The following is a 27,859-nucleotide window of genomic DNA, read 5'->3' on the forward strand; positions in this document are numbered from 1 at the left end:
TCCCTGAAACAACATCAGCCTTTCCTACAAGAAGGTACCTGCTATGAAAAGCCTGAAAACTAAAAACCTGAAAGCCTGAAACACTGCTTTTACCCTTCTGGAGAGAACAGCTGAGAGGGTTCCAGCCCCCTCAAACTGTCCCCATATTCCTGTAGGAAATACAATGACTTTCTTATTCTTTACTGCTAGACAGATGCAACCTACCCCACCCCATCTCACTCACATTAAGATGTGTGGCAACAGCACAGACATGAGGTTGGCTTCACCTCAAGAGCCTAATTAAGCAATGGAGCCCACTGTTGGGGGCCCTTTAGTGACAAAATTGACTGTGGTGTGATTTATACACTCAGCACTGAAGGCACAGTTACATAATGGTGCCACAGTCAATTCTGTCATTGTCCTGCCCTCTGGCACAGGGACATTACGGCCATTATGACATGCAGAATTACAAACAGCTTAACTACCTTCAGAAGTATAGAATTATGAAACTGTTTGCATCTGAAGAAACTCACTTAAAACAAAGATTTGGATAATGTTGCAGAAGAGGTGGGTTGGTGAACCAAATTCTTGGTGAACATTTCAGGAAATCTGGATCACACTGTGAACAGGTGAGATCTGAGAAGGCATTTTCAGAAGATTGCAATTCCTGTAGGATAGATTTAGGAGCTTCTACAACAGGCACATCAACACTCCAGTGGGATTTTGTCTTCTGGACTAGCGACAAAATGAGCATTTGTTCAATGCCAAAGTAGGGCAGTAGTGCCCTAGAGCCAGAGCAGTCTAAAATACAGCATTCAGCGGCCCATGGATTTCATGTAGCCCTTGAGAAATGCCTTCCAGAGCCAGGGAAGAGTCTTCTCTTGGGAAAATTTTGGAAGTAGAGGATTTATATTCCCCACACTGTACCAGAGCACTGGTTACAATAACCCTTCTGTGGTGCTTATGTAACACAAAGAGGACATCGTGTCTGATTAATTTCATGTAAATCTTCAAGCCTTCCTCTACTTGCTGGTGAAGGAAAAAAAAGAGAGGAATATATTCACTGTTCAGGGATCTTTCACTGATTTGATTTAAAGCCCATCTCCTTGTACTTTAGCATCAAACCACGCATCTAAGAAAGGTGTGGCAGCCAACTTGCTGGCCCTTCTCTCCATTTGCAGACTCAAGCATGTAGGGGGTTTGATCTGGCTGGAGTCTGTGTCAAAGACCGTCGACTTACATACTCATTGGTAGAGCTAAATTACTTGGATCTGCATTATGGATCACTGCTGTGTGTTTTTTGGGCAAAATCCTGTACCCCAGTGGTTTCGTTATCACTGCTATGTAAACTTGAGCAGTGGTTCTGCTGAGGTCTCTGTGGCAGAACTCCAGCTGGCTACCACAGGAGCAGGATGAGATCCACATAAAAAAGGACCAGTTGGTGTCATGTTTTCTTCCCTAACTATACCAAACTGTGCTCTTTGCTGATCTATTTCTTGAGTAAAAGAAATGGTGATTTCAGTGTGATCTTGTTTCCTGCTGAGCTATGGCAGAGCAACTAGTGAACAAAACCCAGCTTGCCTCAGAAAGGAAAAACCCTTAATGGAAATTTTCAATGGGTGTTTTTTTCACAATTAAGAGTTTATGGCAGCCTGGGAGACAGAAATGGTAATATTTTCCAGCTTTTTAAGAGCTTCAGATAAGGCAGTGTTTGTATAATATGTTTTAAAGCCGTTCTGCACTAAGTCTCATGCTTTCTTACACTTCATGAGCCACTCTCTGCAGAGATAAATGCCAGCTGGAGATTCAAAGGATGAGCTTTCAGACTGCCTGATTCCTGAAGGATGTAGAAGAGAGATTGCTCTTTTGTTCAACTCCTGAATTCCCAAATACTGGCCTCAAAATCTGATCTTTGATGAGCTAGTGGAGGCCAGATGTATAAAGACGTGTGGGAGCGTAATGCTTCTGCTTTCTCTCCAAACATGAGGACTTCAGTTGCCTCCTGAAAGCTTTCTCAAGGGAAAGGATTTGGCTGTTGTTTGGGGAACTGGTTAGCATTAACTTGCAGTGCAATTTCCTGTCACTTGTGAGACAGTGATTGAGCTGAGGAAAGTACGTGGCCCCACTTTCTCATATACTGTTGTGAAATTAGGATTTTGGGATATAAAAGCATGGAAAGTTTTCAGTCAAACTGATTTAAAACAAATACCTCACCACACAGTGTTTTAGCCTAGAGGAAGAGGTTTGAACCTGCATCCTTTGGTAAGGATTACACGGTTTTTTCACTTTTTTAACCTGTGCAAGGCTTTCTGCAAGAATATGAGGTGCCAAACCTCATCAGAATGAAAAAACAATTGTCCATGTTTACTTTCCCTGATGGAGTTGATGTTTTGCTCCCATTTATGGGACAGGTGAGTAACAGAGTGTGTTTGGTTACAACCATCCGAAATGCTCATGCAGCCTAGGTGAGGGAGCAAAAGAAGAGCTGGAGCTGTATCACCAAAGTTCAGCTAAGAACTCTTTTCTGTCTTCAGACCAAGTCCGAAACAGCTACTACATCGGTGCTGATGGCTCCCTCAGACTGATGCTCGCCAATGGCATGGAGGTGGCCCTGCAGACCGAGCCACATCTGCTGGCTGGCACGGTCAACCCCACGGTGGGGAAGAGAAATGTCACCCTGCCCATCGACAACGGCCTCAACCTCGTGGAGTGGAGGCAGAGGAAGGAGCAAGCGAGAGGGCAGGTCACCGTCTTTGGACGTCGGCTGAGGGTAAGTGAGAACCACGAGCACTTTTGCCCTCCACTTCCCATCTCATCAGTGCCCAGTCTCGTGACAGAAGGGCATGGGTATGATTTGTATTGTCTGCAAGAGGGATGGAGCTGCAGGACAGAGAATTGTCTGTTCACCCTCAGTGACCTAACCTTTATGACTGTAGTATATCATTATGCCTCCTTATGTGCTGATGTTCCCAATAGCCATCAAAGGTGGTGCTGCTGATCTCCCAACCTGTCCTCTGCATCCCTGGGAATGTGTGACCTTCCATCAGACACCACAGGTTTAACCATCATCTCAGGGTGTTCAAGCAAACCAGGGACAGTTGTAACTATAAAATACCAGACCAGTTAGTGCAGGTGTTTTCTACCTGTGCTGCTTGTAGTCATAGAGCAGAGCACTGAAAGCCTTCTAAGCATATCAGGACAGGCTGAGAGAGCTGGGGTTCTTTACTCTGAAGAAGAGAAGGCTCCAGGGAGACCTTAGATCACCTTCCATTACCTAAATGGGCTCCAAGAGAGCTGAAGAGGAGCTTAGGGCAAGGGCATAGCATTATTGGGCAAGTGGGAATGAATTCAAACTGAAAAAAAAAGATGGTTTGGATTAGGTATTAGGAAGAAATTCTTTTCTGTGACAGTGATGAGGCACTGGCACAGACCACCCAAGGATGATGTGGCTGCCCCATCCCTGGAAGTGTTCAAGGCCAGGTTGGATGGGGCTCTGAGCAACCTGGTCTAATGGAAGGTGTCTGTGCCCATGGCAGGGAGGTTGGAATTAGATCTTTAAGGCCCCCTTCTACCCAAGCCATTCAGTGATTCTGTGAATACTGTTCATTGGGAAACCTCAAAAAAAGCTCTGGATTCCTGAAATTGCTAGTCTGTTGAACCTGTTGAAGAACTGGGCTCACAAGGCATTGGACCACAATTGGTATTGTTCCCTGAAGTGTTACAAGCAGCTCCAGCCTGACAGTACTCTCCCTCCAGGAGTGCCTAGACCTTTCTGTGCTTGAGACTGATGTGTTTTGAAAACATTGTTCCGCACAATACACCTCATACTTGTCAGGGCTGTTTAAAGATCTTGCCCAATAAGCTGTAATTCATCTGCTAACTGCTGGCAAAGCTGGGAACTTGTAATAGCAAGTCCTGTGCACTCACCCTGTACCTTGCTAGTCTCAGAGTCACAGGCTGATGAACGGTTCCTGGGAAGCTGCTCAGCACCTGGCAAATTCAGACCCTCTGAGAAAAATGCTTAGTGCTGTGTAATGCCACCCCAGCAAAAGGACTGCAGCTATTTATTCACACTTAAACTTGGCAGTAAATATCAATGCTCTGGTTTCAGGATATGTGTTTTCCAGTCCTTGCTCTTCACCTCTCCCTATTCCCTGCTGCATGACCCCTGCCACTTTGGTGTGATTTTTCCTGTCTCTCCTCGCTCACACTTGTCAAGTCTTTCTCTTCAATCTCTCCACCCCAGCCTCTGTTCTGTTCCCCATGCATTGATAGCCTCGTATTTTGTTACCAGAAGAAAAAATGCAAACAGTAATGAAAGCTGAAGCTGCTCTTTCAGTGTGAACTGCTGTGTATCTGCAGATCAGTTGTCACCACGCTTTTTTCTTGGGTTTGTCCTGAGGGGTTTATTTTATTTTATTTTATTTTATTTTATTTTATTTTATTCTATTCTATTCTATTCTATTCTATTTTATATTTTGTTTCATTTTAATAACTGATGAAATTTTCAGAAAGGTCTTTTTCTGAGAAGAGAGGGCCTTCTGAAATCTGCAGCTGGATCACAGCTATTTGGTGTTCAAAACAGTTTCCACTCATTTAACCACAGCTTAGCTGCCCATATCAGTTTTTTTGTCCCAAAATTTTTGTAGTAGATTCAAACACAGAATGTGTCTGTGTTTTATATTGTACTACAGTTGGAAAAAAACATGCAAAATTAATTTTCAGGCTAGTTGCTGGTATCCCTATAAATCTGCCAACATGTATTCACATTTTGAGCCTATCAGGACCCTTCTGGTGAATCAGAAGTGCATCTTACATGGTCAAAGGACTCAGTTATGGCTGTGTTCAGGGGTTCACAGTTGTTGAGGGTGTACTAGATGTTTTAAGCTCTGTGTCTGTGCATGCATGGCAGCATCTGCACCCCTTATACAACAACCTGCAAGGTGCTAATTGCCTCCCTGGGGATTGCACAACACTTAACATACTCTCTGGGTGATGTTCCCCGCTTCCCTCACACCAATAATTGCTGCTTTCCCTGGCAGGAGAGAAACTTAGGAAAGTTAAATTCAACATGTTTTTGGGATGTTGATTTTGGGAAATGTTACCCTTTTCTGCTATATGTGACTAAGTTACTACTTTCGCTCTCCCCTCACCCCACTGCTCGCTTGAGACAGCAGCAATGGCATAGTTGCTTCATGAGCAAAGAACATCCCAAGGAGGCTCCAGCATCATTTCATGAAGTGAGGATCTGGACAGTGTAAAAGAGTGATCCTTTCTGCTGTCATCACAAGCATCCATTTGTTATGGGTTGTGCCTCTTCCTCCTATGGTGTGCTTGTGGACTGGCAGCCTGTTGCCATGAGTTCAGCCAGCACCCAGCAAGATGAGGCCGCTTCCAGACCTGCCTCCCTAGGAAATAACCCAAAACACAGTTCCTTATTGCATGGATAAGGCACACAGCAGAGACTTCTGCACAGATGAAGGGAAAGGGGACAACCCTGATAGCTTTTTCCTTGTTCCATCAGTGCTGACATGGCTCTGTACTTGGCCAGGCAGCTGTAAAGCATCACAAATATGTTACAACAGCCCCTTTCACTTTTTCTGTCCCACACACCCCATGAAAAGTTGTGATTCTCTATCCACCCACCCGGTGGTGAGACATCTCTGCAGATTGGCTGGCTATGAATTCCACCTGTCCCTGGCCAACAGTAGCAATAGACTTCATTTGCAGAGAGAGAATTAAGAGAATTAAGTAAATCCTGCTTCAAGGAACAGGACTCCTCCTTTTTCTTTTTTTTCTTTTTCTTTTTCTTTTTTTTTTTTTTTTTTTTTGTTCTTTATTCAACAAACTTGAGTTTTTCAATAAAGAAGGATGTAAAATAATCTCTGGCAATAGAGCAAATAGGACAACAAAAAGAGACAGAGCTGCTGGCTCAGTTCTTTTATTTATTTAACCTGGTGTGGTAACTCCTGTCATAATTCACTTTTTTTTCCCAAGACCTTGTTAGCAGGTTAGTGGTGGCATCAAGACCTAGTATCCCAGAAATCCCCATAGCTAACATGACCAGAAGGGGATATGGTGCTAACCATTCCTGTTATGCTAACTAATAAAGATGTTCCAGGATGATCTCCACAATTTCTGCAGGACATTGAGGTCTGGCTATGGCCACTCCAACAGGTTTAGCAGTTTGCTGGGGAAGTTCCTTTGTAGGCAGCCATTCATCACATGGATGTTGTTGGCACCTGGAGTCATCACTGCAGGAGCATTTGTGCCCTCCTCTGCTGAAGGTTGCCAGGCTGTTTTCATGAAAATCCTCTCCCTTTTTGTACTCTAGTGTTCCCAGGGAGATCAATGAACATTGTTTAATTATCATTTAAGCTAAAGGAGTGCCAAAGAAAGCATTGGAGAAATCAGAGATGGTGGTGTGTTTATGCTCTTTTTTCTGCAGAGGAAGCTAAGGGATTGAATAAAGTACTGTGGAACGTGAGTTGGGGGTTAAATTTAGCCTCACACATTTTAAAGGGATGTCAAATCCACTGTGAACTGTGGATTTAAATTTACCCTGTCTTGATCCTGTGCTGATCACAAGCCTTGTCAAACACTCTGAGGGGCAAAACCTTTTTGCAGGAGGTTTTCAGACTCCATTCCAGAATAAGGTCTGGGATGGAGGATGGCACCTTATTTAGCTGCTCACCATAAAACACAGTTATTGGACTGCAGCCTGCAGCCCTGTCAGTTCTTCTGCAGAAAATTCACTTCTATACAAGGCATGCCCTTGAACAAGTATGAAAAAGATTTAGACCCTCTTCAGAGGCTACTGGCAGGGTAGGGTTCACTTTGCTTATCACCTTGAGGGGTTACTGTTTGCTCTGCAGCACTTCACAGATGAAAGAGACAGTACATCAAGAGAGCGGAAGAAAACAAATCATTAAAAAATAAAATACAGGAAAAGCGAGATTGGTTCCAACTAGTTGCACAGACATTGCTTGCCAGAGCATAGGGAGGGTGGAACAATTTATGGCACCAGTCAGAGGACATTTGGACTGAGCTTAAAGAGCTATCGAGGGACCTGCTGTTTGGCCCTTCCAGCCCAGTGAATGGCACTGCTGCTAACATACTTCTCAGGAAGACCTTATTCAGCCTGGATGACTGTTCCAGCCCTAGAAGAGCTCTTCCCAGCTTTCTTGGCAAAGACCTGGAGCAAAAGAAGCTGCAGCTGCCAGGATGGAGCTGCTCTCTGAATATATGAGAGGCAGAGATGCTATTACTTCCTGCTTTGCTTTTCTTTTTTTTTTGCAAGGAATTGCTTCTCATGTTTCTCTCTCTATAGCAGCAAGCATCTAGGAGATACCAAATTCCTCTTAGTTACTCATGTGCATCTGTACTTAAGAGTTTTGATACCTTTTTAATTATTTTCCAGCTTCCCTGTTATAGTGGCTGATTTCTTCTCTCCCATTGCACATTTACACTCTATATCACACATATTTAATTAGAGCATTGTCTACCTTTCTACAGAGTTTCTTCCCTGAAGTCATATGCACTTTTTATCCTTGTTATCCATAAATTGAAAGTTGTTGTTGCACTTGCCTTACATCATCCTCACACTTACATCGTGGCAACAATTCCTTCTCTCCCCAGCTCCTGTGATACCTTTTTCTGAATTCTGTCTTTCTGGTGTTCTCTAGGCTTCCGCATAGATGTCTGCCCATGCAAGACAAAGGCACTGCAGTGATTCAGCCTTTCCCTCTCCTATTCTTCAGGGCTGAGGAACCTCTTTGTTGATTCAACCCCATCCTTTCTCTTGCAAGTCCAACTGTATAAAGTCCTACATGTCAAACTAAAATAAGGACCACCACCATATTCCCCACCAAACCATGTCCTCAAGTGCCACATTTGCATGTTTTTGAAGACTTCAAAAAGTCCTCCTTTTGAAGTCAGGAGTGTCAGTGTTACCCAGAGCAGGATAGGGCAGTGTTTTTAACTAAATCTGAAAACTTCGTAGCAAGCAGCAAACTCTAGTTTACTGACTGTAGCTGAATGGCTGCAAAGGGAACTGAAAACCAAGTCAGCTTTTTGGAGTCTGAGATTCATCCAAGAAGAACCTATACCCCTCCAGAAGAAAGATGTTCCCTAGCTGAAAGAGGTTTGGAAGTGATGGGATGGAGAAAGAGCTGTCTTCACTTGCAGGCTCTTACTGGGAATACTGGTTTTCTTCCTTGCTTTCAAACCAGTACGTTGCTCCTGTGGTGATGTGGTTTTGTAAATCTCCTTGCAGACATGACTAAACATGAGTTGTATTATCAGCTCCTTTTTGTATTGCTTTTCACTGCAATCCCTGAGTAGAAATGTATTCCTGCTCTTGCCTTTGAAGTAGATACCTTTGCTTACCTCGAGTGCCTCTGTATTTCCAAAGATCAGAGTATAATTTTGCCACTCTGAATAACCCCAGGACAGTGAAGTTAAAGGTCCAGCTCTTACAGGAAAGCTCCTGGTCTTTGTAAGATCTACAGTGGTTAAAGCCTCCACATTTCATCTTAGGAGAAATGCTTAACCTCCAATGCCTGCATTATATTCAGTAAACACAGAGCAAACCACTGATTTCTGCTATGGTGGCACAACATCCATCTCTTTTCTACAAGTGTTTTCTGATATGCATGAAAGCAAAAGACTCAGTCATCCAGGTTTGATAAGTAGAATATCTTGGAAATATTCCTTGCAATAAGTTGTCATTCTATGTTCTGTAGGTCACATCTGCTGTAGCAGTCCTAAATCTAGATTTGAGATATGAGCAATATTCCTTCACTGTGGTGTTTCAAAAGTACCATACTTCTGCCTCTCTCCTCACTGCAGTCAATAAAAGCAATGTTAGGATAACTCTTTGCTTTAAAAATCGTGTCTTATCCAGTAGCAATCAACAGCTGGATACTCTGCAGTGTGGTGTAAAGAGGTACTTGGTGAAACAAGGCTAGTCTTTCTAACTTACACTGTTTTCAGCTTCTTAATTCTCCCTCTTTTTCCTGTAGGTTCACAACAGAAACCTGCTGTCCCTTGACTTTGATCGTGTGACAAGGACTGAGAAAATCTATGATGACCACCGCAAGTTCACGCTCCGCATCCTCTACGATCAGGCAGGGAGGCCCAGTCTCTGGTCACCCAGCAGCAGACTGAATGGGGTCAATGTCACCTATTCCCCAGGAGGACACATTGCAGGGATTCAGAGGGGCACAATGTCAGAAAGGATGGAGTACGATCAGTCTGGCAGAATTACATCCAGAATCTTTGCTGATGGTAAATCATGGAGCTACACCTACTTGGAGAAGGTAAGAATGGTCTTACCGCTCAGATATGGTGCATTTGAGGCACGTGGGTTTTCTCCTTTGACATCAGTACAGCTGCACTCCTTCATCTCAGCTAATTGCTGGTCCTTACGGTCCGGTCCTCCTCTTCTGTCCCACTTAGGTGCACGAAGTCGCTTTCATGCCAGACCACCACAGAGCAGTTGAAAATTGTCAGAGATGTTTTTTTCCCAGTCATGCTGAGAGCATGTGAACAGTGAAGCTTTGACACGTGATTTTTTAAGCACAGTCTTGCTTTATTTCATTGACTGCAATATAAAATATGCTCAGATAAAGTCAACAGAGTGAGCAGTAGGAATTTTCAGCCGGATTTTCCATATGAAAACATTGGAAAAACAATAACCTATAGAGTCTGACATCCTGCCTTCTTCAAGTGGTCCATTCCTACTTACAAAAATACATAATAATTAATAAGACATTAATTCAGCCATACTTGTAGCACACTTTACAGTGTCTCCCAGGGCCTTCACTCTGTAGGTTAGCATAGAACTTATATTTTCTAGGTATTACCATTCAGCATTACACTGCTCAATTACTGATCACTGATCCATGTATTATATATGTGGGACTGGAATTTTTTATTCCTGGTTTTTTGAATTTTTTTGTTTCCCTAAAACAGTTTAAGGAAACTGTAGCTGTGCCATATCTTTTTAAAAAGGAAAAAGTATTGACTTACTCCTTGTGTTATACAATCTATGTGGATTGTTTGTTATATGCAAAAAAAATCCTGGAACAAATAAGTATGCAGGCAGAATTTTGGAGGAAGAGGATAATAGAAGATGCGTTGACACAATGAATTAACTCATCATTGGAAGGTGTTGGGGGATACTTTTTCAAGCATTGTTTAAGTACCAATCTTATTTAGTTAGCTTTCAAAGGCTATTGGCACTTTGGTAAGACAGTTATAGGGCAGTGATTTAAAAAACTGAGCATTCTGAACTTGGAACTTCCTCTCTGCATTAACTGCTTCTTCCACTGACCACTCCTGTTTGAGGATACTTGATGTGCCGTGCACAGCTTCTTACCTTTCACTGTTGAATTCTATGGTTCACAGAGATTTTTCCTACTTGCCCTGCTCTTTGGAATGAGGAATCTTACAAGTCCTGTGAGAGTATAATTTTGCTGGAAAAACAGGGATATAATCTATACTTTTCTTCTTTCCATCCAGTCCATGGTGCTGCTCCTTCACAGCCAGAGACAGTACATCTTTGAGTTTGACAAGAATGACCGGTTGTCCTCGGTGACCATGCCCAACGTTGCCCGTCAGACTTTGGAAACCATTCGTTCCATTGGTTACTACAGGAACATCTACCGGCCACCAGAAGGCAATGCCTCAGTAATTCAGGACTTCACAGAGGATGAGCAGCTCCTCCACACTTTGTACTTGGGCACTGGGAGACGCGTCATCTACAAGTATGGGAAGCTGTCCAAGTTAGCCGAGATGCTCTACGACACCACAAAGATCAGTTTCACGTATGACGAAACTGCGGGCATGCTGAAGACCATAAACCTGCAGAATGAAGGGTTCACCTGCACAATCAGGTACAGACAGATAGGGCCCCTCATTGACCGACAGATTTTCCGCTTCACTGAGGAGGGCATGGTGAATGCACGCTTTGACTACAACTATGACAACAGCTTCCGGGTGACCAGCATGCAAGCGGTCATCAACGAGACACCTTTGCCTATCGATCTCTACAGGTACGATGACGTGTCAGGCAAAACTGAGCAATTCGGTAAATTCGGGGTCATCTACTATGATATCAACCAGATTATCACCACTGCTGTCATGACCCACACTAAACATTTTGATGCCTATGGCAGGATGAAGGAGGTCCAGTATGAGATATTCCGGTCTCTCATGTACTGGATGACTGTGCAGTACGACAACATGGGTAGAGTGGTTAAGAAGGAGCTGAAGGTTGGCCCTTACGCAAACACAACTCGTTACTCATATGAATATGATGCTGATGGCCAGTTGCAGACTGTGTCTATCAATGACAAACCTCTCTGGCGTTACAGCTATGACCTAAATGGAAACCTCCATCTGTTGAGTCCAGGGAATAGTGCCCGCCTTACACCACTCAGGTATGACCTCAGGGATAGGATTACTAGACTGGGGGATGTGCAGTACAAAATGGATGAAGATGGCTTCCTGAAGCAAAGGGGCAATGATATTTTTGAGTACAATTCAGCTGGCCTGCTCATCAAAGCCTACAATAAAGCAAGTGGGTGGAGTGTGAAGTACCGCTATGATGGCCTAGGAAGGAGAGTCTCCAGCAAAACCAGCCATGGCCACCACTTGCAGTTCTTCTACGCAGATCTGACCAACCCAACAAAGGTGACCCACTTGTACAACCACTCAAGCTCTGAGATCACCTCCCTGTACTATGACCTCCAGGGCCACCTCTTTGCAATGGAGCTCAGCAGCGGCGATGAATTCTACATAGCCTGCGATAACATTGGCACTCCTTTGGCTGTCTTCAGTGGGACTGGCTTAATGATCAAGCAGATACTGTACACAGCATATGGGGAGATCTATATGGACACTAATCCCAACTTCCAGATCATCATCGGCTACCATGGAGGACTGTATGACCCCCTCACGAAGCTCATCCACATGGGGCGGAGAGACTACGATGTGCTAGCAGGTCGCTGGACAAGTCCAGACCATGATATGTGGAAGCATCTGAGTAGCAATAACATAATGCCTTTCAACCTGTATATGTTCAAAAACAACAACCCCATTAGCAATTCTCAGGATATCAAATGTTACATGACAGGTAAGATATTTAAATTAATAAACATTTTTTACAAGCTTGCCGTCGGCTAATAGGTGTCATGGTCTAATGCCAGATGGAACTAAGCCCCACACCAGAGCTGCTCAGTCACTCCTCCCAGGTGGGATGGGAAACTGAAAAAGTGAGAAAACCCATAGACAGAGATTAAGACAGTTTAATAGGAGAAGCAAAAGGTACTTGTACAAGAAAAGTAAAGCCAGGAATTCGTTCTCTACTTCCCATCAGCAGGCAACCATCCCCAGGACAGCAGGGCTCCATCCCACAAAACAGTGGCTTGGGAAGACAAACCCCATCACTCCAAACGTCCTCTCCTTCCTTCTTCCTCCCCAGCTTTACATGACACCATATGGTTTGGGATATCCTTTGGGTCAGTCAGGGTCAGCTGTCTGGCTGTGTCCCCTCCCAGCTCCTTGTGCACCCCCAGCCCCCTCGCTGGTGGGGTGGGGTGAGGAGCAGAAAAGGCCTTGGCTCTGTGTGGGCACTGCTCAGCAGTAGCAAAACCATCCCTGTGTTGCCAACACTTTCCAGAACAAATCCAACACACAGCCCTGCACCAGCTACTATAAAGAAATTTATCCTCACCAAAACCAGTACAATAGGTAATTCCTCTCTCAGTGTCCTGATCACCATAAGATTTTCCATTCTTTAATTAATGGACATAAGTTTTAGATTGCCGTTGGACCCCCATGTAAGGGGCATGTTTAATTCATTAGCATAAATGGAGATTGTAATTACCAAACCTGTTTCCTTTCTCTTCTTAGGTTTTGTTCTTTTTATTTTGCTTACAGTTTTTTATCCCCTCATATATCTGAAGTTTAGCTACCAATTAATGTCCTGATAACCTTTCTCTTTTTAGAGGGGCAACTCTGTTTACGCAGCTTGCCTAGAGATTTGTTTGCAACTAAACAAATTGCATACAGAATTGTTTCAGCAGAATGGCAAAGCAATTCAAACATTTCATTACAGTCAGCCATTTCAGAGTGTCTACATGACTACTACACCACTAGCTATGTAGCTCAAAGTTAATCGGCCTTGCAGGATCAACAGTGTCTACAAAAAGTCAAGAAAATAAGGTACTTTAGACGTAGAGGACAGATTTTGGCACACAGCTACCCCAAAGCTTGATGCAATCTCTGAACTGCTTCCCCTGAAACTTTGTAAAATTGCTGTAATATGAGCTCTGGGGTATTTTTACAGAAAATCCTTTTGTATATTAAATGGCCTTCCTATATACATAGAATCATTTCGTTTGGAAAAGACCCTAAGATTATAAAGTCCAGTTATTAACCCAGCACTACCACATCCACCACTAAACAGTGTCCCTAAGTGCTTCAACTACATGTCTTTTAAATCCCTTCTCGGATGGTGTCTCCACCACTGCCCTGGGCAGCCTCTTCCAGATCTTGACAACCCATTTTGTGAAGAAATGTTTCCTAAAATCCAATCTAAACCTGCCCTGGTGTAACTGGAGGTTGTTTCCTCTTGTCCCATTGCTTGTTACCTGGGACAGAAGAGCAACCCCCACCATATACTGCAGCCTTGTTTCAGGCAGTTGTAGAGAGCAGTAAGGTCCCCCCTGAGCCTCCTTTTCTCCAGGCTAAACACTCCCAGCTCGCTCAGCTGCTCCTCATCAGACTTGTGCTCCAGACCCTTCCTCAGCTCCACTGCCCTTCTCTGGACACACTCCAGCAGCTCAGTGTCCTTTTTGTGGTGAGGGGCCCAGAACTGAACAGGATTGAAGGTGTGCCTCACCAGTGCCCTGTACAGGGGGGCAGTCAATTCCACACCATTGCTGATGCTGCCCAGGGTGGCACTGTCCTTCTTGGCCATCTGATCACACTTGAATGTTTGCTGCCATCCCCTTCCTGTACTGAGATGGCAACCTGAAGGACCTCACTGGCAAATTGTCCCTCTACCATTGGTGTGCTGCCCCCAGGTTTATCTCCAGCCAGCTTTGTTTTATCCGCTTTCTCTAGGCTCAACCCTAGTTTCATGCTGTGTGCAACAGTGGTAGCAATGAGGAGAGCTTGAGAAGTTTGAGAAGACTTTTTGGTGGGACTCTTTTCTAGATACCTCCCATTGAAAAGCCAAGTACTGCAATCACACATCAAATGTGCATACTTCTTAAGGAGATAGAAATAATTTTTAAATGCTCCTGCTGCATCTATCACAACCTTCCCAAATCCAACAATAATTGCATTCCCCTGAGTTACCAGATCTGCTTAATAGCAAGCAAACGTTACAAAGTAAAAATCTTGGGTTATCTATCCTGCTTGTTTTTCTAGCCATTAGGATTTGTGCTTTCAGGTTGTTCTGCAATAATCATGAGGATTAGATCATGGGTTTTTTTCATATAAAAGTTTTTTTCTCCAGAGCTGAGAAGATGATGCCACGAGGGAAGTAAAATATGTCAAAAGATGCAGGCTAAGATCCTGTATGTTATTCTCACTTTGATAATAAAGGCTGGGAGGGAATACCTCAAGACAACTTTTCCTATCAGAAAATGCTTATTTGTCAAAACTGAATTTGTTTGTGGGGGAGGGTTGAGCTTGAGAGATGCAGTTTATGCTCAGGAGAAGCATAAACAGCTTTCAAAATTGTCTAAATGACAAATTCCACAATGTCCTTAAACAAAAATGGATTTTGGATTTTCAGCTTTTTCAAGTTAAGTGTAAACTAGTGATTGAAAACTGGAAAAGAAAAATAAGGAATCAAAATCAACATGGAGTTTAATTCAGAAGTTAATTGGAAATTTGTGGTCTGAACAGATCTAGTTTCTGAACTGTTGCTTTGTGGCATATTAACAGATTTTTGTTTTCCTGCTCAAGTTAAGAAAGGACAGAATATATTTTTCTAGCCCTGTGTTAGAACAGGTGCCCAGCTTCCCACACAACTCTGACAGTAAAATCAAGATGTCGAAAACTGATGCACTAATATTTTAAATGCAGCAAATAATTTTTTTCCACGGCCTTATAAGTTCTATTTTTAGTTTTTCAAGAATATAGAGCCCAAATACATTTTTCAAGTTTCTCCTCCCCCAGTGCATGGAAGAATCAGGCCATGCTATGGGATGAGTGCTGTGACGTGAGGCTGCTGCACCAGCACTTTTCGCTCAGGCTTTCAGGCACCTTGTGGGCAGGACCCATGATAAGACTGTCCTTGTCATCACAACCAAATCTGCCCAGATCTGGACACAGGGAACACCTCTCTGTCCCTGCATTCCCACACTGGGACCTGTTTGTCCTTAGGGGAGCTCAGTGCCCAGGACATGGGTGACCAGCACATGCTTTGGTCTGCAGTGATGAGGTCTCTGAGCTTAAAGAAATTGAAGGCATGTGGAGGGGAGAGCAGGAGAAGCAGGTATTTATGTTTTGAGAGGCCCATTGTTAAACATGAATATTTTAGTGATTGTACACTTCGTGGCACAGAGCTTTGCTGCCAGCTTCAGCAATCCTGATGGATTGAACTGACATTTCCATTACATGTGTCTGCATTAAGCACTCTTTTTCTTTGCCCTCAAATGAATTTACTGTGAAATGTGTTGGCAGGGTTACTGTAGCTGAAAAAAACCTCTGTGATGTGAAATGTACTTTTCTGTCAAAAAAGTTGTCACTGCCTCCTGGCAAATTAGTATTTTCCCCTCTGTTTTCTCATCTCCACACCTTCTTCTCATGGTTTCAGGTTGTTTGTTTTGGTGGTTTTTTGTTCTGGGTATTCCAACACCTCTCCCAAAAAAGAACAAACTCCTGTTGCAAATGTTTTGGAAGTCAATTTTCTGAGAAGTATTAAAGAAGCCCCCTGTATTGGATATTTCCAGACATGTTACATATTTTTCAACAGTTCAGCATCCATGCTCTGTATTCTTTCTAGCATTTTTGAAGTGTTTGGGGAATGATTCCTGCACCAATGCTGACCTTCACTGTTTTACTTTGTTCTCCTGACCACCTGGTCCACAATATGTACATCAAAGCTCTTCATTTGAGATAAGAAGGATTTGGAGGCAGGCTGTCTTAGCACTAGGCAACAAAATAATCAAATGAGCCTTTTCATTTCTCTCATACCCCCCCAGCCTCTCTGTTTCAAAGACACTCCAAAAACAATCTGTACATTGAGTGAACAGAAGTGTTTTTATTACAGAAATCCTCCCTCTTCCACATGGATTGTCGCAAGGGCTTTTTGGACATCTGCCCAATCGCAACATTTTGGCCTGTAGGAAAACAAGCAACAGATAGTGTGTTTGTTTGGCTCCTGATCCTCCAGTCATCTGGAACGGCGTTATTTGCCACTTGCATCCATAATTTCTTTTCCAACCAGTTCTTCAAAACATTAATTTAGGCTCATGGGAATAAAGAAAAAATATTCAAAGATGCATATTTTATTATTTAATTTTTTTTCTGTCTTCAGATGGTTTCAACAACGCTTATTGAGCTTAGCAAAATGAAAGTCAAGCCTTTGCACTTCCAGCTTGAAGCAGAGCAATCACCAAGAAAAATTCCAGTTACATCCAGACACTTAAGACTCCTGGGAGCTAATATTAGTTAAACTTCCCCTTCATACATTTTTTTGCCTTGCAATTGCTATCGTGTGCCAAATCCACACCATATTGCTCAGGGATTGTAGCAGGTGTGTCCTCTGGAGCTAAGTGAAGGCTCATCAAATGCTCTGGAGTTAAGGGAGGGAGTGATGCTAATCCCAAACAGATCTAGGAGTCACCTAACCTCATAATTTTTTCCTCCAGCAGATTAACTTTCGCCTGCTATTCCTAATAGCTGTGCAATCAAAAATCAAGGAAGACTTTGAAATCTACTGGCAAGTAAATGCAGGAATGATGTCCCAAATGGCTGGTTTTCCATCACATTCCCTTTAGTGCTAGTGGTCCCTCTTCTGTATAAGACAATAATTTATCACTGATAGCCACCAGTTTTCTCACCATTCATGGACTTTTTTAAAGGTGTTTGTAAAAAGTACCCAAGCAAAATACCTCTCGTGTCTGTACACTTATTTTCACTATAATGTACCTTGCAGGTAGTATGAAGTCTAATTATAAATACCACTGTAAAAGATGATGTGACTTTACACTGGTTTAATACTCAAACTGCAGCTTCTTATGAAAGATGCCAGGAAACTCTGGACTGAGGTGGAAATCCATGGAAAAAGCAGTGTATATATCCAGAGCCTCTTCTGTGAGCACCAGCTAAATGCCTGAGCTGTCCATCCTGGATGTCCTGGTATTCTGGTACATAGCTCTAAATTTAGTCTTCAGCCTACAGGCCCTTGGAGAGTCCTTGGGGATAGAAGTATTGGGGCTGAGGTGTTCCGAGCTGACTGTAGGAGTGGATAACACTTCCCACTTGGCTGGAGCATCTCCAAGTGTGTTGCTGCTGCTGTACTTCTGCACACCTTCAAACAGTGCTTGGTTTCTGCTGATGAAGGGCAGACATGAAGTTGGCTTTGATTTGGGCCATTTGCTCACTGCCAACGTTTCTGTTTCAGAGCTGGGAAAGCACGGGATTTGGCTCTGGCTGAAGGTGGAAAGGCCAGATTTTGGCACATGGCTCATTGTAGGACCATTAAGATTTCTGCTTTTCACACAAAGCAGAAGCTCATCATTTCATCCAGACTGCTGCAGTGCCAGCCACTGTGGCATCCTCCTGTGTGCCTTCTCCTGGGCAATCCTGCTTGAGAGATCAGATAATCTTATTTATGTTTCTCTTCCCTTGCAGATGTCAACAGTTGGCTGCTCACCTTTGGGTTCCAGCTGCACAATGTCATCCCCGGCTACCCCAAGCCAGATATGGATGCCATGGAGCCATCCTATGAGCTAATCCACACACAGATGAAAACCCAAGAATGGGACAATAGCAAGGTGATTCATGGAACTCCATACTGTATCTCATGCCCTTATCAGCAAACCACTCATTTGCAGTGTTGGTTGAAAAAGCTCTACCAGCATGTTGTGAGAGGGAGAGCAAGCCAAACCCCATTCCAGTATTGAAATCTGACCAAATAATCACATATTAAGTTCCCTACCTCCATGGTGCTTTTTCCTGTGATATTTTCTGGTGGTTGCTCAGTGAAATGGTGTGTTACTGTTTCTTTCTTCCATTATCACATATTGCAGATTAAATTCAAGGCCTTTGTACCCAGGATTTTTAGAAGTTATAAAAAAGTGAATCTTGATAGAGAATTGGTTTATAAAGTTTGGGGGTTTTTGTTCTAGAAACCTATTCATTCTGGTTTAAAATATCTTAAACAAGAAGTCACACTACTTGCATAGGAAGTTCTTTTGTATTGCAGAGAGTCTTTCGAGAAAGAATTTTTTTATTATATTAAACTTTCATTTTACCTGACTAGGTTAAATCCCATGTAACTGTGTCCTGCTTTTAAAAACAGGCTTGTTTCCCCAGGCATTTTGGTAGATGCTGGTACAAAATTCAGTGATAAAATTGGCAAGAAAAAGGCTTTTACAGCCTTATCATTTCCCCATCTTCCTATTGGTACTTACTCAACTGAAAGACAGAGGCAGCACTGTTAAAAGTTAGAACACGTGGTCAGGATTTGAGTGCCCTAGGTTAAGTCCCAGCCCTACTGCTTATCAGGGTATGACCTTGAAAGTCACTTACCTCTCAGGATTCTCTTCCATTTCATAGCCTGATTGTATTCTGGGGAGGCTTTCATCTGAGTCTGAATCCTCTTTAGTCTGAACTCCCACTTGCTGTTGCTGGTTGTTCGAACGTTGCAAGAGCAGTGAGGCGCCACCATGACTGGGGAGATCAGGACATGCTCTCCACATTTCTGCTAATAATATGATAACAGTAGGCAATGGAATTGATTCCATCTGCCCTCCTAGCCTCTCTACCTATGGCTTCACTGAAATCTTGATGACTTGCAGCAAGATTCTTGAGGTGTACATCTCAAACCAGGAGGTCACGTTTCTGAACGACAAAAGGTATCACTCAAAGGTACAAACAAATTACTGTAGATTGATAGTAGTCATATGTCAGTCCATCATTGGTACTCAGCCTCACAGCCGTGCTGAAGACAAGTTAAAATGTACCAGCTTCAACTTCAACAAGAAATTTATTTGAAGTGTCACTTAATAATATTGGTGGAACTAAAAAAATTACCATCACTGGGTTGATGCTTGAAAACTTTTACAGTGCAGTAACTCATTTGTGGTTTGGAGCACAGAGACTCCCTTTTTGTTGCTTATTTCCTTGGATTAAACAATAACATGCCAATGGAAGTTATCTCTCTAATAAGAGAGACCCTCAGGATTTTTTCTCCCCTCTGCTGGGACACAGTCTCCCTGGGCAGAGCTGTACAGGAGGCAAACAGGAAAGACTCACCCAGAGACTACACAGAAGACCATCTCTGAATTGTTGTGTGCTGTAGGTAATAACTCTCACAGAACCACCACAGAAATTATTATTATTGGTAATATTATATTATTGTTTTATCATTAGTTCATCATGTGTATTATAGTATGTAATATATATATAACTTTTTCATGTACTATCATTATTTGACTTATTGAATAGTCAAGTAACTTGAGTGACAGCTTGAGGTGATGACTGACCCTTGTTTGTACAGGCAGATGAGCTGGAAATAAAATCAAGGAGAACCCTCCCTTCTGTCCACCTATTTTAGGTGAATCTGCTTTAATGAGCAATAAGAAGAAAAGGAAATCTCCATGGCCCACACAGATTTTTAAAGCCAGAAGCTGCAGTGAGGACTATGCAGGGCCCTGCTTGTTAAAAGAGGGCTTTATACAGCTGTCATGCTTCCAGATGAGTCCCTTTGCACTCAGATGTTGAAAATGAAATTTAACCATTGCAGGCTGTTTCATATTCTTCCCCTGTTATGACAGCAACAAAACATGAGCTTTTTTATTTCAGTCTACAGTTGCAGGATCATGCTGTGAGAGCAAGGGGTTCCTAAATGCTGTAGAGCAGGATTCCCTTGCTTTCTGTCGCACCCAGCATATTGTAGGCATATATTTGCATATTCCAAATTCATTCACATATGATACCTGAATACATGATCCATTTTCTCCTATGCCTATCCATGCATCCAACACTGATGCTTCTATGAAGTTCTGTTCACTCCCAACCCTTCAAGGCATCAATACACACTCCCAAACACAGTCCAGTCCTCCTTGTCACTGGTTGTCTCTGTATTTATTGGTGAAGCATGTGGAAGAAAATAAAAACTTTTGAAAATTTCACATAGGAAGTGACAAAATTAAACCAAGGTAAATGAAAGCCCAGGAAACATTTTCAGTTAATAAGACTGATCAAACTGTAAAATGGTATTGCAGAGCATACAGAGTAAGCTCTAGATCTTTTATCATTTAAAAGTAGCCGGGACAAGGCACTGATCACTGAATGATGTACCACAACTTTCTCATCTCCATGTCTTCTGATTCCTAGTTTCTCTGGGTCACTTACCTCCTTGTGATAGACAAAAGTATATTTGAGCTACTCCACTGGTATTGCTGATAAAAGTTGGCCCAGCAGATTAAGTCTGTTCTTTTATCAGAAAGAAGCAACTAACAGGAGCACAATAACAACACAACTAACACCCATAAATGGCTGCTTCATCTCTCTTCAGAGTGCAGAACCAGAGGGCCCTAGCATCTCCTTCCAAAACATTTCTGGTATTCGCCTTGCCACTCTGGAAGACAGGAGAGATAATTCTGACTTTGAGCATCCGCCACCTCAAAAACAGCCAGCATGTCATAAGCCTTGCACTAACCCCCTAAAGCTCTGAAGTGACATTTAAAATCCAATACTCCATTGTGCAGCACTTCCCCCCTCCTCCCCACGACTGTGAAGCTGTCACTAAATTGTTTGTTGAACAAGTTCAGTGTTATTGGCCACTGGGGGACTCTGGGTGACCTCTGGCATATTGTGGAACTGCGGCACCTGAATCCAATTTCTCTTCTAGTTTTTTGTTGTTTTTTTTTTTTTTTTTCTCCCCTTCCTTGTTTTGTCTCGTTGAGCTGTCAGGTAATTGTTGGAGCCAGAGCAACTCTATTTCCAGGGAGGGGTGTTTTGGAGTCAGCACTTGTATCATTATCTACATCCTGTTATAACTACCATTCTCTCCATCCCATGGGCACTGTCTCCAGGAGGGGTCTTGTTTTCTGCAGTGCCTGTTACAGGCTTTGCTGGAGAAGTAGTTTTTGGCATCCCCTCTGGAGCAGCATTTTAAAGGCAAGGGCTGCTCTGGGATGCTCAGCCAGGATGTGAGCTATAAGGCTGTGCTTTCTGGCAGAGCTTCTTCCAAGGACAATCTGTTTGAGGGACTGGCTCTGCCAGTGTTCATCATTCAGGGAAGGTATCCTGACATTGCAGTTGCTTTGGCCTGGGCTTGGACTGTCACACTGTCTGCTCATCTGTCCATCAGCTCCCAGTTATGTTTTACAAATGCAGTGGTCAGTTTTCAAAGAATCCAATGCAGGGAAAAGAGTTGAAGTCTCAAAAACATTAAGCTCTTGGGGCTTTATGAAAATAGATGAGAAATCTATAAAGTGATGAGCAAGAGGCAGAGGCAAATCCTCTTACTTCTCCACACTTGAAATCTGCGTAATGAACTCAACCTCGTTATCCCCATACAGTCATATACGGTGGTGGGGTGGAGGAGAGACCTGTCCTCTAAGCCCCTGAGTTAGTGCTCCTAAGTTTGGCTCATTCCCAGCCAGCCAGCATCCAGAGCACTGGCCTTGCTGGCCCGTGGCTCACCTCTGCTGCCCCACACGTCACCTCTTGGACAACTCAAGAGCCTGCAGTGCAGCCATGCTGGTGGGCACATCCAAACGGAGACTTGTCTCCAGGTTATGGCCACATGGAATATAGGGAGGAGCTGATGGCTGAACAATAGCTTTGTTAACAGAGAGCTACAGGGTAAATAAAAAGAGGGCTTATAAAAAAGAGGGAGAGCAACTTTTTGCACTGGCAAATAGGGATAGGTCAAAGGGGAACAGTTTTTAATTAAAACAGTAGAGGTATAGATTATATGTTAGGAGGAAATTCTGTACCCAGAGAGCAGTGAGGCACTGGCACAGGTTGCCCAGACAAGATGTGGATACCCCATCCCTGGGATTGTTCAAGGCCAGGTTGGATGGGGCTTTGGGCAGCCTGGTCTAGTGGGGGCATCCTGGTGGGGGGGTTAGAAGAAGATCATCTTTTAGGTCCCTTGCAGACCAAGCCTTTCTGTGATTCTGTGATAGATAGGAAGGAGTTAAAAATGAATCATATATCAGAGAAATCATAACTTCCAAACCTATTGGAAAAAGTAGCTTTCTGCATTGTAAGCCATATGGTGGTAAGAGAAACACCTATCTGTCTATAATGGCACAAGGATAGGAAGAAACTTGGAAACATGTTCACGTATTTCACATCTTGGATCCTTGATGGGAAATTAAAGCTTTCAGTCTCACACTGGAAGGCGGTATTTAAAAACAACAGATGATAGGATCTGGCGATGGTATTTCAAATCCTCAAGAGGTGCTGGCAAAATGCAAGAGGCTATTCAGAGATCCTGGTAATGTGCCGCTCTCCTGAGCTTTGTGCAGCAGAGAACAAATGATGAAGGTCGTTCTCTTCTCTCCAAAGGGTTGTTACTAGATAAAGTGAAATGTCACCTAAGGACATCTGATTAAAAAAGACTGTGAGGAAAAACAAATCCAGCATATTTGTCACTCACATCGAGCAACAAATATTGAAATAAAATAGCGATAAATTCCCTTCTTTCTTCTGTAAAACCAGTTTATAGATGCCTTGGTTTACAGTTGCTAAAAGCAGTAGCAATTTTATAGAATAGCACATGCCACTGCAGCTTTGGATGGAAATTTTCTGTTTCTTTTCCTTGCCAGTTCATTGAAATGAGTTCTAAGATTGAACAGAAATGGTAATTTCAAAGTCAGGGATACATTGCTTCTTTGAACTACGCACAATCTGTTTGCCTCCACCCTCTTTATATTCACAGCACAGCATACACGCTGGCTGTGCTCTGGTTTGCTTGAATTTGTTGGTTGGGGTTTTTTTTCTGTTGGATGTGTTTGCTTTTCCTTTTAACAGAATGCTGTTCCCAAATACATTCTTTTATCAAAGAAATGCACTCAAAAAGTCATTTCAAAGTCATCCTGGGCTTGTTTTCAAGGTAACAGAGATGCATTTGGTTATTGAAATTGTTGATAGCTAATAGTTAAGTTTGAGCAACCTGGTGTAGTGGAAGTTGCCCCTGCCTGTGGCAGAAGGTTTGGAACTAGATGGTCTTTAAGGTTCCTTCCAGCCCAAACCAGTCTGTGATTCTAAGTGATGGTGAATGTTCAGCATTACAGCTTTGCACATCTCATTTCCTCCTTCCTTATGTGAAAAAAAGGTGGGGAGAGCCCAGAAGTAACCAGTCCTCAATAGAAAACCCTTTTTAGATTGTGCTCTTGTTCTTGATTAAGACACCTGAAGGTAGGTCTCTGCCTGTGAATTTTGATATTATGGTGGTGTCCAGATCCACTGGTTTGTTGGGGCAACCTAATTTGGAGACATTAATAGAGGATTTTTACCTAATAATTTGCTCATAATCGAGAACATGCTGGAGTTCCAGCAGCTCATCAAGAATAAGATGATGAAGACAAAATTGAAGGGGAACAGGGGCAATTTCTGATGGGAATTATTCGTCCATGCCCAGTACTGCCTGACGTCCCCGAGCTCCATTCTCCAAGGTGATAATCAGGGTGGTGCAATTAGATGGTGCAGTTAATTCCAGGGACTCTTTATCACTCCCCTGCTGGTAAACAAGATGATGTATATGTATATGGTGATACATAAGTGATCACAGGACATAGCAGTGTAGCCAGAAGACCTGATTTACATCCTTGAGTGAGCAGTGATTTGGTATGAGCGCTGAGAGATGCCTTTTCCCATCACTGGTAAATGTTGCTGAGGCAAGTTGGAAAGGCAGCATGACATACAAAGTGGCTAAAGGACCACCTAGAGTCAACCCATATGACATACACCTGAGAAGAACTCTCCATTTCAACTTCTTTGGAGGAAGTAGCTAATTACGAAGGCTGTGCAGTGTGCACTTACTTAGAACAGTAAGTGTTTTATGAAGCCTAGAAGACTAATTGTTCCATGTCCATCATCACTGACATCTACATTAATTACGTCCATTTTTTGCATAATTAGAGCACTTGTGCAATTGGCAGAGAAGCTGGGCTCGGCTCCCTACCAGGCTGTTAATTATATTGCTCTCTAGGGGACATGTGAGATGCCCCACAGGCAGGATGGAGAAAACCAGAAAGAGCTCCTTTTTCATAGGAAACTAGTTCCTGCTCCACCTGCTATGCTGTCAATCAAAAAGGGAAATGGAGAAGGTACACCAGCCTGCTCAGCACTTTGAACAAAAGTAATTTCTGGGAATTTTAATGTTCTACAACCTAAAATGTGCTTTTGAAATTTTATTCCTCTATTCCCTTATAGTTTTCCCTTTTAACAGTCAAAACTGCTCATAACTTCTAAGTAAGTGGCAATGTGGCAATGCTCAATCCCTTTTTTTTTTTTTTTTTTAATACTTTATGACTCTTCCCTAGAAATGGCCACCATGGAAATTAGGTTTTATTTCACTTCCCTTGTTATATTACAAGTCTTGAGTGAGAGGTCCACACTGAAATGCCTACATCATCTGAATTGTCTTGCACCCAGGATGTGAATCTCTAGTTCATGGACAGTTTAAGGCAATATCCTTCATGGGTGTTTAATTTCCTCGAAATAATCGGAATGGAGTAAACTTTGTAGCCTCTTTTTAATCCTGTGTGTCATTACATTATTGAACTGAGCCGTTGGCAGTACCAGGAGAGTTTTGTCATAGAATCCTCTTGCTTTTGTGAAATTTGAGCAAATAATTGTTTGTGAACAGGAGTCTGTAAGTCAGCACTGCCATGAATTGATGGGAGCATTTCCAGAACATTCTGCAGTAATGATGAGCTGCTGACTCACTGTGTGCTTGCTCCATTATACCCTAACAGCAAAAGTGTGTTTGTATTGCACTGGACTGCAAATGATCTGGGCTGTTGTCTCTCAATTTTTGCTTCAAAATAAGCTAAAACCTGAGCATCAGGTGTGGTTGGCTTTAACTCAGGGAGCCTGGCAAATTGTAGGGGGTTTCCAGGAAATAAGTTTTGGATATAATGCCTTCCTTGAGTTTTGAACAACCTGCTTTAGCCAGGCTGAAATGGAATATCAAGAGGTTATGGCCACTCTGAGGGTCATACAGGTCATGCGGGGCAAGGAGCACAAGGAGTTACAATGTGGAGTTAAAAGAGAAGAAACTTTTAGAAATACTTCCACATTTCACAGAAAAGCTGAAAGCATTTGGTAAAGCATCATGGCCATAAGACAAATTGTTTCTTATATGCAGAAGAACACTGAAACACAACCTAATTATGCATCCAAACTCAACGCCCACACCACTGAGGCAAAAAAATAATTTTCTACCTTTACATCCTTCAATCTATGAGATTAAATACAGTTCAGGTTTCAGAAACAATGAGCATTAGGAGGGGACAACATTTCTCTCCCATGAAAAGGAATTAAAATTTTGAAAAAATGTGATAAGGGGGAAAAAATAATGGAGCTCTTCATTACATGTCTCCCGTATGTTCTCCTGCTCTCCAGCATCCTAATAATGCTTTTGGGTCATCAGATTTCTCTTTCTAATATGTCGTTCTCTTCTTTCTCTCCCTGCTCAGTCCATTTTGGGGGTCCAGTGTGAAGTGCAGAAGCAGCTGAAGGCTTTTGTCACCCTGGAGCGCTTTGAACAGATCTACAGCTCCAGCATCGCTGGGTGCCGGCACGTCAAGAAGAACAAGAACTTTGCTTCAGGAGGCTCCATCTTTGGCAAGGGCGTCAAGTTCGCCATGAAAGACGGGCGTGTGGCCACGGACATCATCAGCGTGGCCAATGAGGATGGACGGAGGATCGCAGCCATCCTGAACAATGCCCACTACCTGGAGAACTTGCACTTCACCATCGACGGGGTGGACACACACTATTTCATCAAGCAGGGGCCGTCGGAGGGCGACCTGTCCATCCTGGGCCTCAGCGGCGGGCGGAGGACCCTGGAGAACGGCGTGAATGTGACAGTGTCCCAGATCAACACAGTGCTGAGTGGGAGGACTAGACGCTACACGGACATCCAGCTCCAGTACGGTGCACTGTGTCTAAACACGCGCTACGGGACCACCTTGGACGAGGAGAAGGCACGCGTCCTGGAGCTGGCCCGACAGCGCGCCGTCACCCAAGCTTGGTCCCGGGAACAGCAGAGACTGCGGGATGGGGAGGAGGGTATTCGCTCGTGGACAGAAGGGGAGAAGCAACAAGTGCTAAACACGGGCCGGGTACAGGGCTACGATGGCTATTTTGTGATCTCAGTGGAGCAGTACCCTGAACTCTCAGACAGCGCCAACAACATCCACTTCATGAGACAGAGTGAAATGGGCAGAAGGTGACAGAGAGGGTCAATGCGGTGACTTCTTGCCAAAGACAGCTACTCTTTTGTGGCCACTTACCTGACTGTGTTGTACTCAATCCTTTTTCTAAACTGAACAAGGTGGGGTGGGAGGAAGATAGAAAGAGAAGGAATAATATGGTTGCACTGTAACTCATGCAACATACTTTTTTCCCGCTTTAATTTGGCCTTCATGCGTTTTTTGCAATGAACAGAAGGTATATTTTGCCGTAGTGTGATCACAGTGAAATTTACTGTCTCTTGTCCTTTTTTCGTTTGTTTGTTTTGGGTTTTTTTGTTTCTTTTCCCCCTCTTTGTGAGGAATTTGAAGTGGGGAGTCGTCAACGTAAGTCCTTAGGTGTAAGTGCAAAATGGGTGTCTGTGCTAACTTGTGTCATCCTAACCCTTTCTGATTTGGGGCAGGGACATAGCCTTCCACCTGGAGCAGGGGGAGCCCATGGCATGCCAGAGAGCTCTTCCCAGAAAGAAAGGAGATGGAAGACAACGCTGATTCTGATACTCTGAAAGTGACCGTCCAAATCATGTGCCTCAAAAGGGACCTTACAAGTAGTTTTCAAGTTTCACTTGGGACATAAAGTGTTTCTCTGGGGGCTCCTGCTGAGCAGAAGTAGATTATAGAGGCAAAGGAGCTGATTATATTACCTTGCAAGATGATTCTCTTCCTTCCTGAACTGGAATAAAAAAAGAGAAAAAATTGGTCTTTTTTCATTATGAGAGTAGATACTTTTTGGGTTTTTTTGTGTGTGTGCAAATCCTGGTTTTAGTTAAATAACCTAGCAAAAGCCAAGAAAAGGGACTCCTGCTCTATTGAGAAAAGCTAAAATAAATCCTCTCTCATACGTAGAGCTGTTCTATAGGTGGATTTAATGCACCCATGTTGTACATTTGCTAATGGCATAACTTCATTAAATGTATAGTGTTTCAGTACATGAGGCTACGTGTTTAACAGTCCACTGTGCTGTATCTGATACAACCAGTTAATTTCTAGGAAGCTGATTTGAATTTAAAAGTAGTTATAGTATCCCAGTGACATACCACTGAAAATTAGAGTCAAACCCTGCTTTTCCTGATTCTGGAGCTTGTATTTATTGGCTGGGAAATGCAGTTTGGAGTAGCATGCTGGCAAGTCGTTTATGACTATGGCAGATAAATGTCTCCTGGGGACTTTGGCAGCAGGGATTTTAAAAT

The 27,859-nt window shown here is 43.1% G+C and overlaps 1 protein-coding gene across 12 annotated transcripts in view; it reads left to right on the top strand.

Annotated features, from left to right (window-relative positions):
- TENM4 (teneurin transmembrane protein 4) overlaps positions 1-27,598 on the top strand; it is a 1,542,144-nt gene extending 1,514,546 nt beyond the window's left edge. For all 12 annotated transcript variants that reach the window (XM_064720073.1, XM_064720105.1, XM_064720113.1 and 9 more), the window contains 5 exons: positions 2,514-2,749; positions 9,003-9,299; positions 10,504-12,118; positions 17,860-18,002; positions 25,893-27,598. In XM_064720073.1, coding sequence (XP_064576143.1) covers positions 2,514-2,749; positions 9,003-9,299; positions 10,504-12,118; positions 17,860-18,002; positions 25,893-26,651 — 3,050 coding nt within the window. In that variant the 3' untranslated portion in view covers positions 26,652-27,598. The remainder of the gene's footprint in view (positions 1-2,513; positions 2,750-9,002; positions 9,300-10,503; positions 12,119-17,859; positions 18,003-25,892) is intronic.
- The last annotated feature ends 261 nt before the right edge of the window (positions 27,599-27,859 follow it).

Source organism: Zonotrichia leucophrys, chromosome 1 (assembly GCF_028769735.1).
Source record: "Zonotrichia leucophrys gambelii isolate GWCS_2022_RI chromosome 1, RI_Zleu_2.0, whole genome shotgun sequence".
NCBI lineage: Eukaryota > Metazoa > Chordata > Aves > Passeriformes > Passerellidae > Zonotrichia > Zonotrichia leucophrys.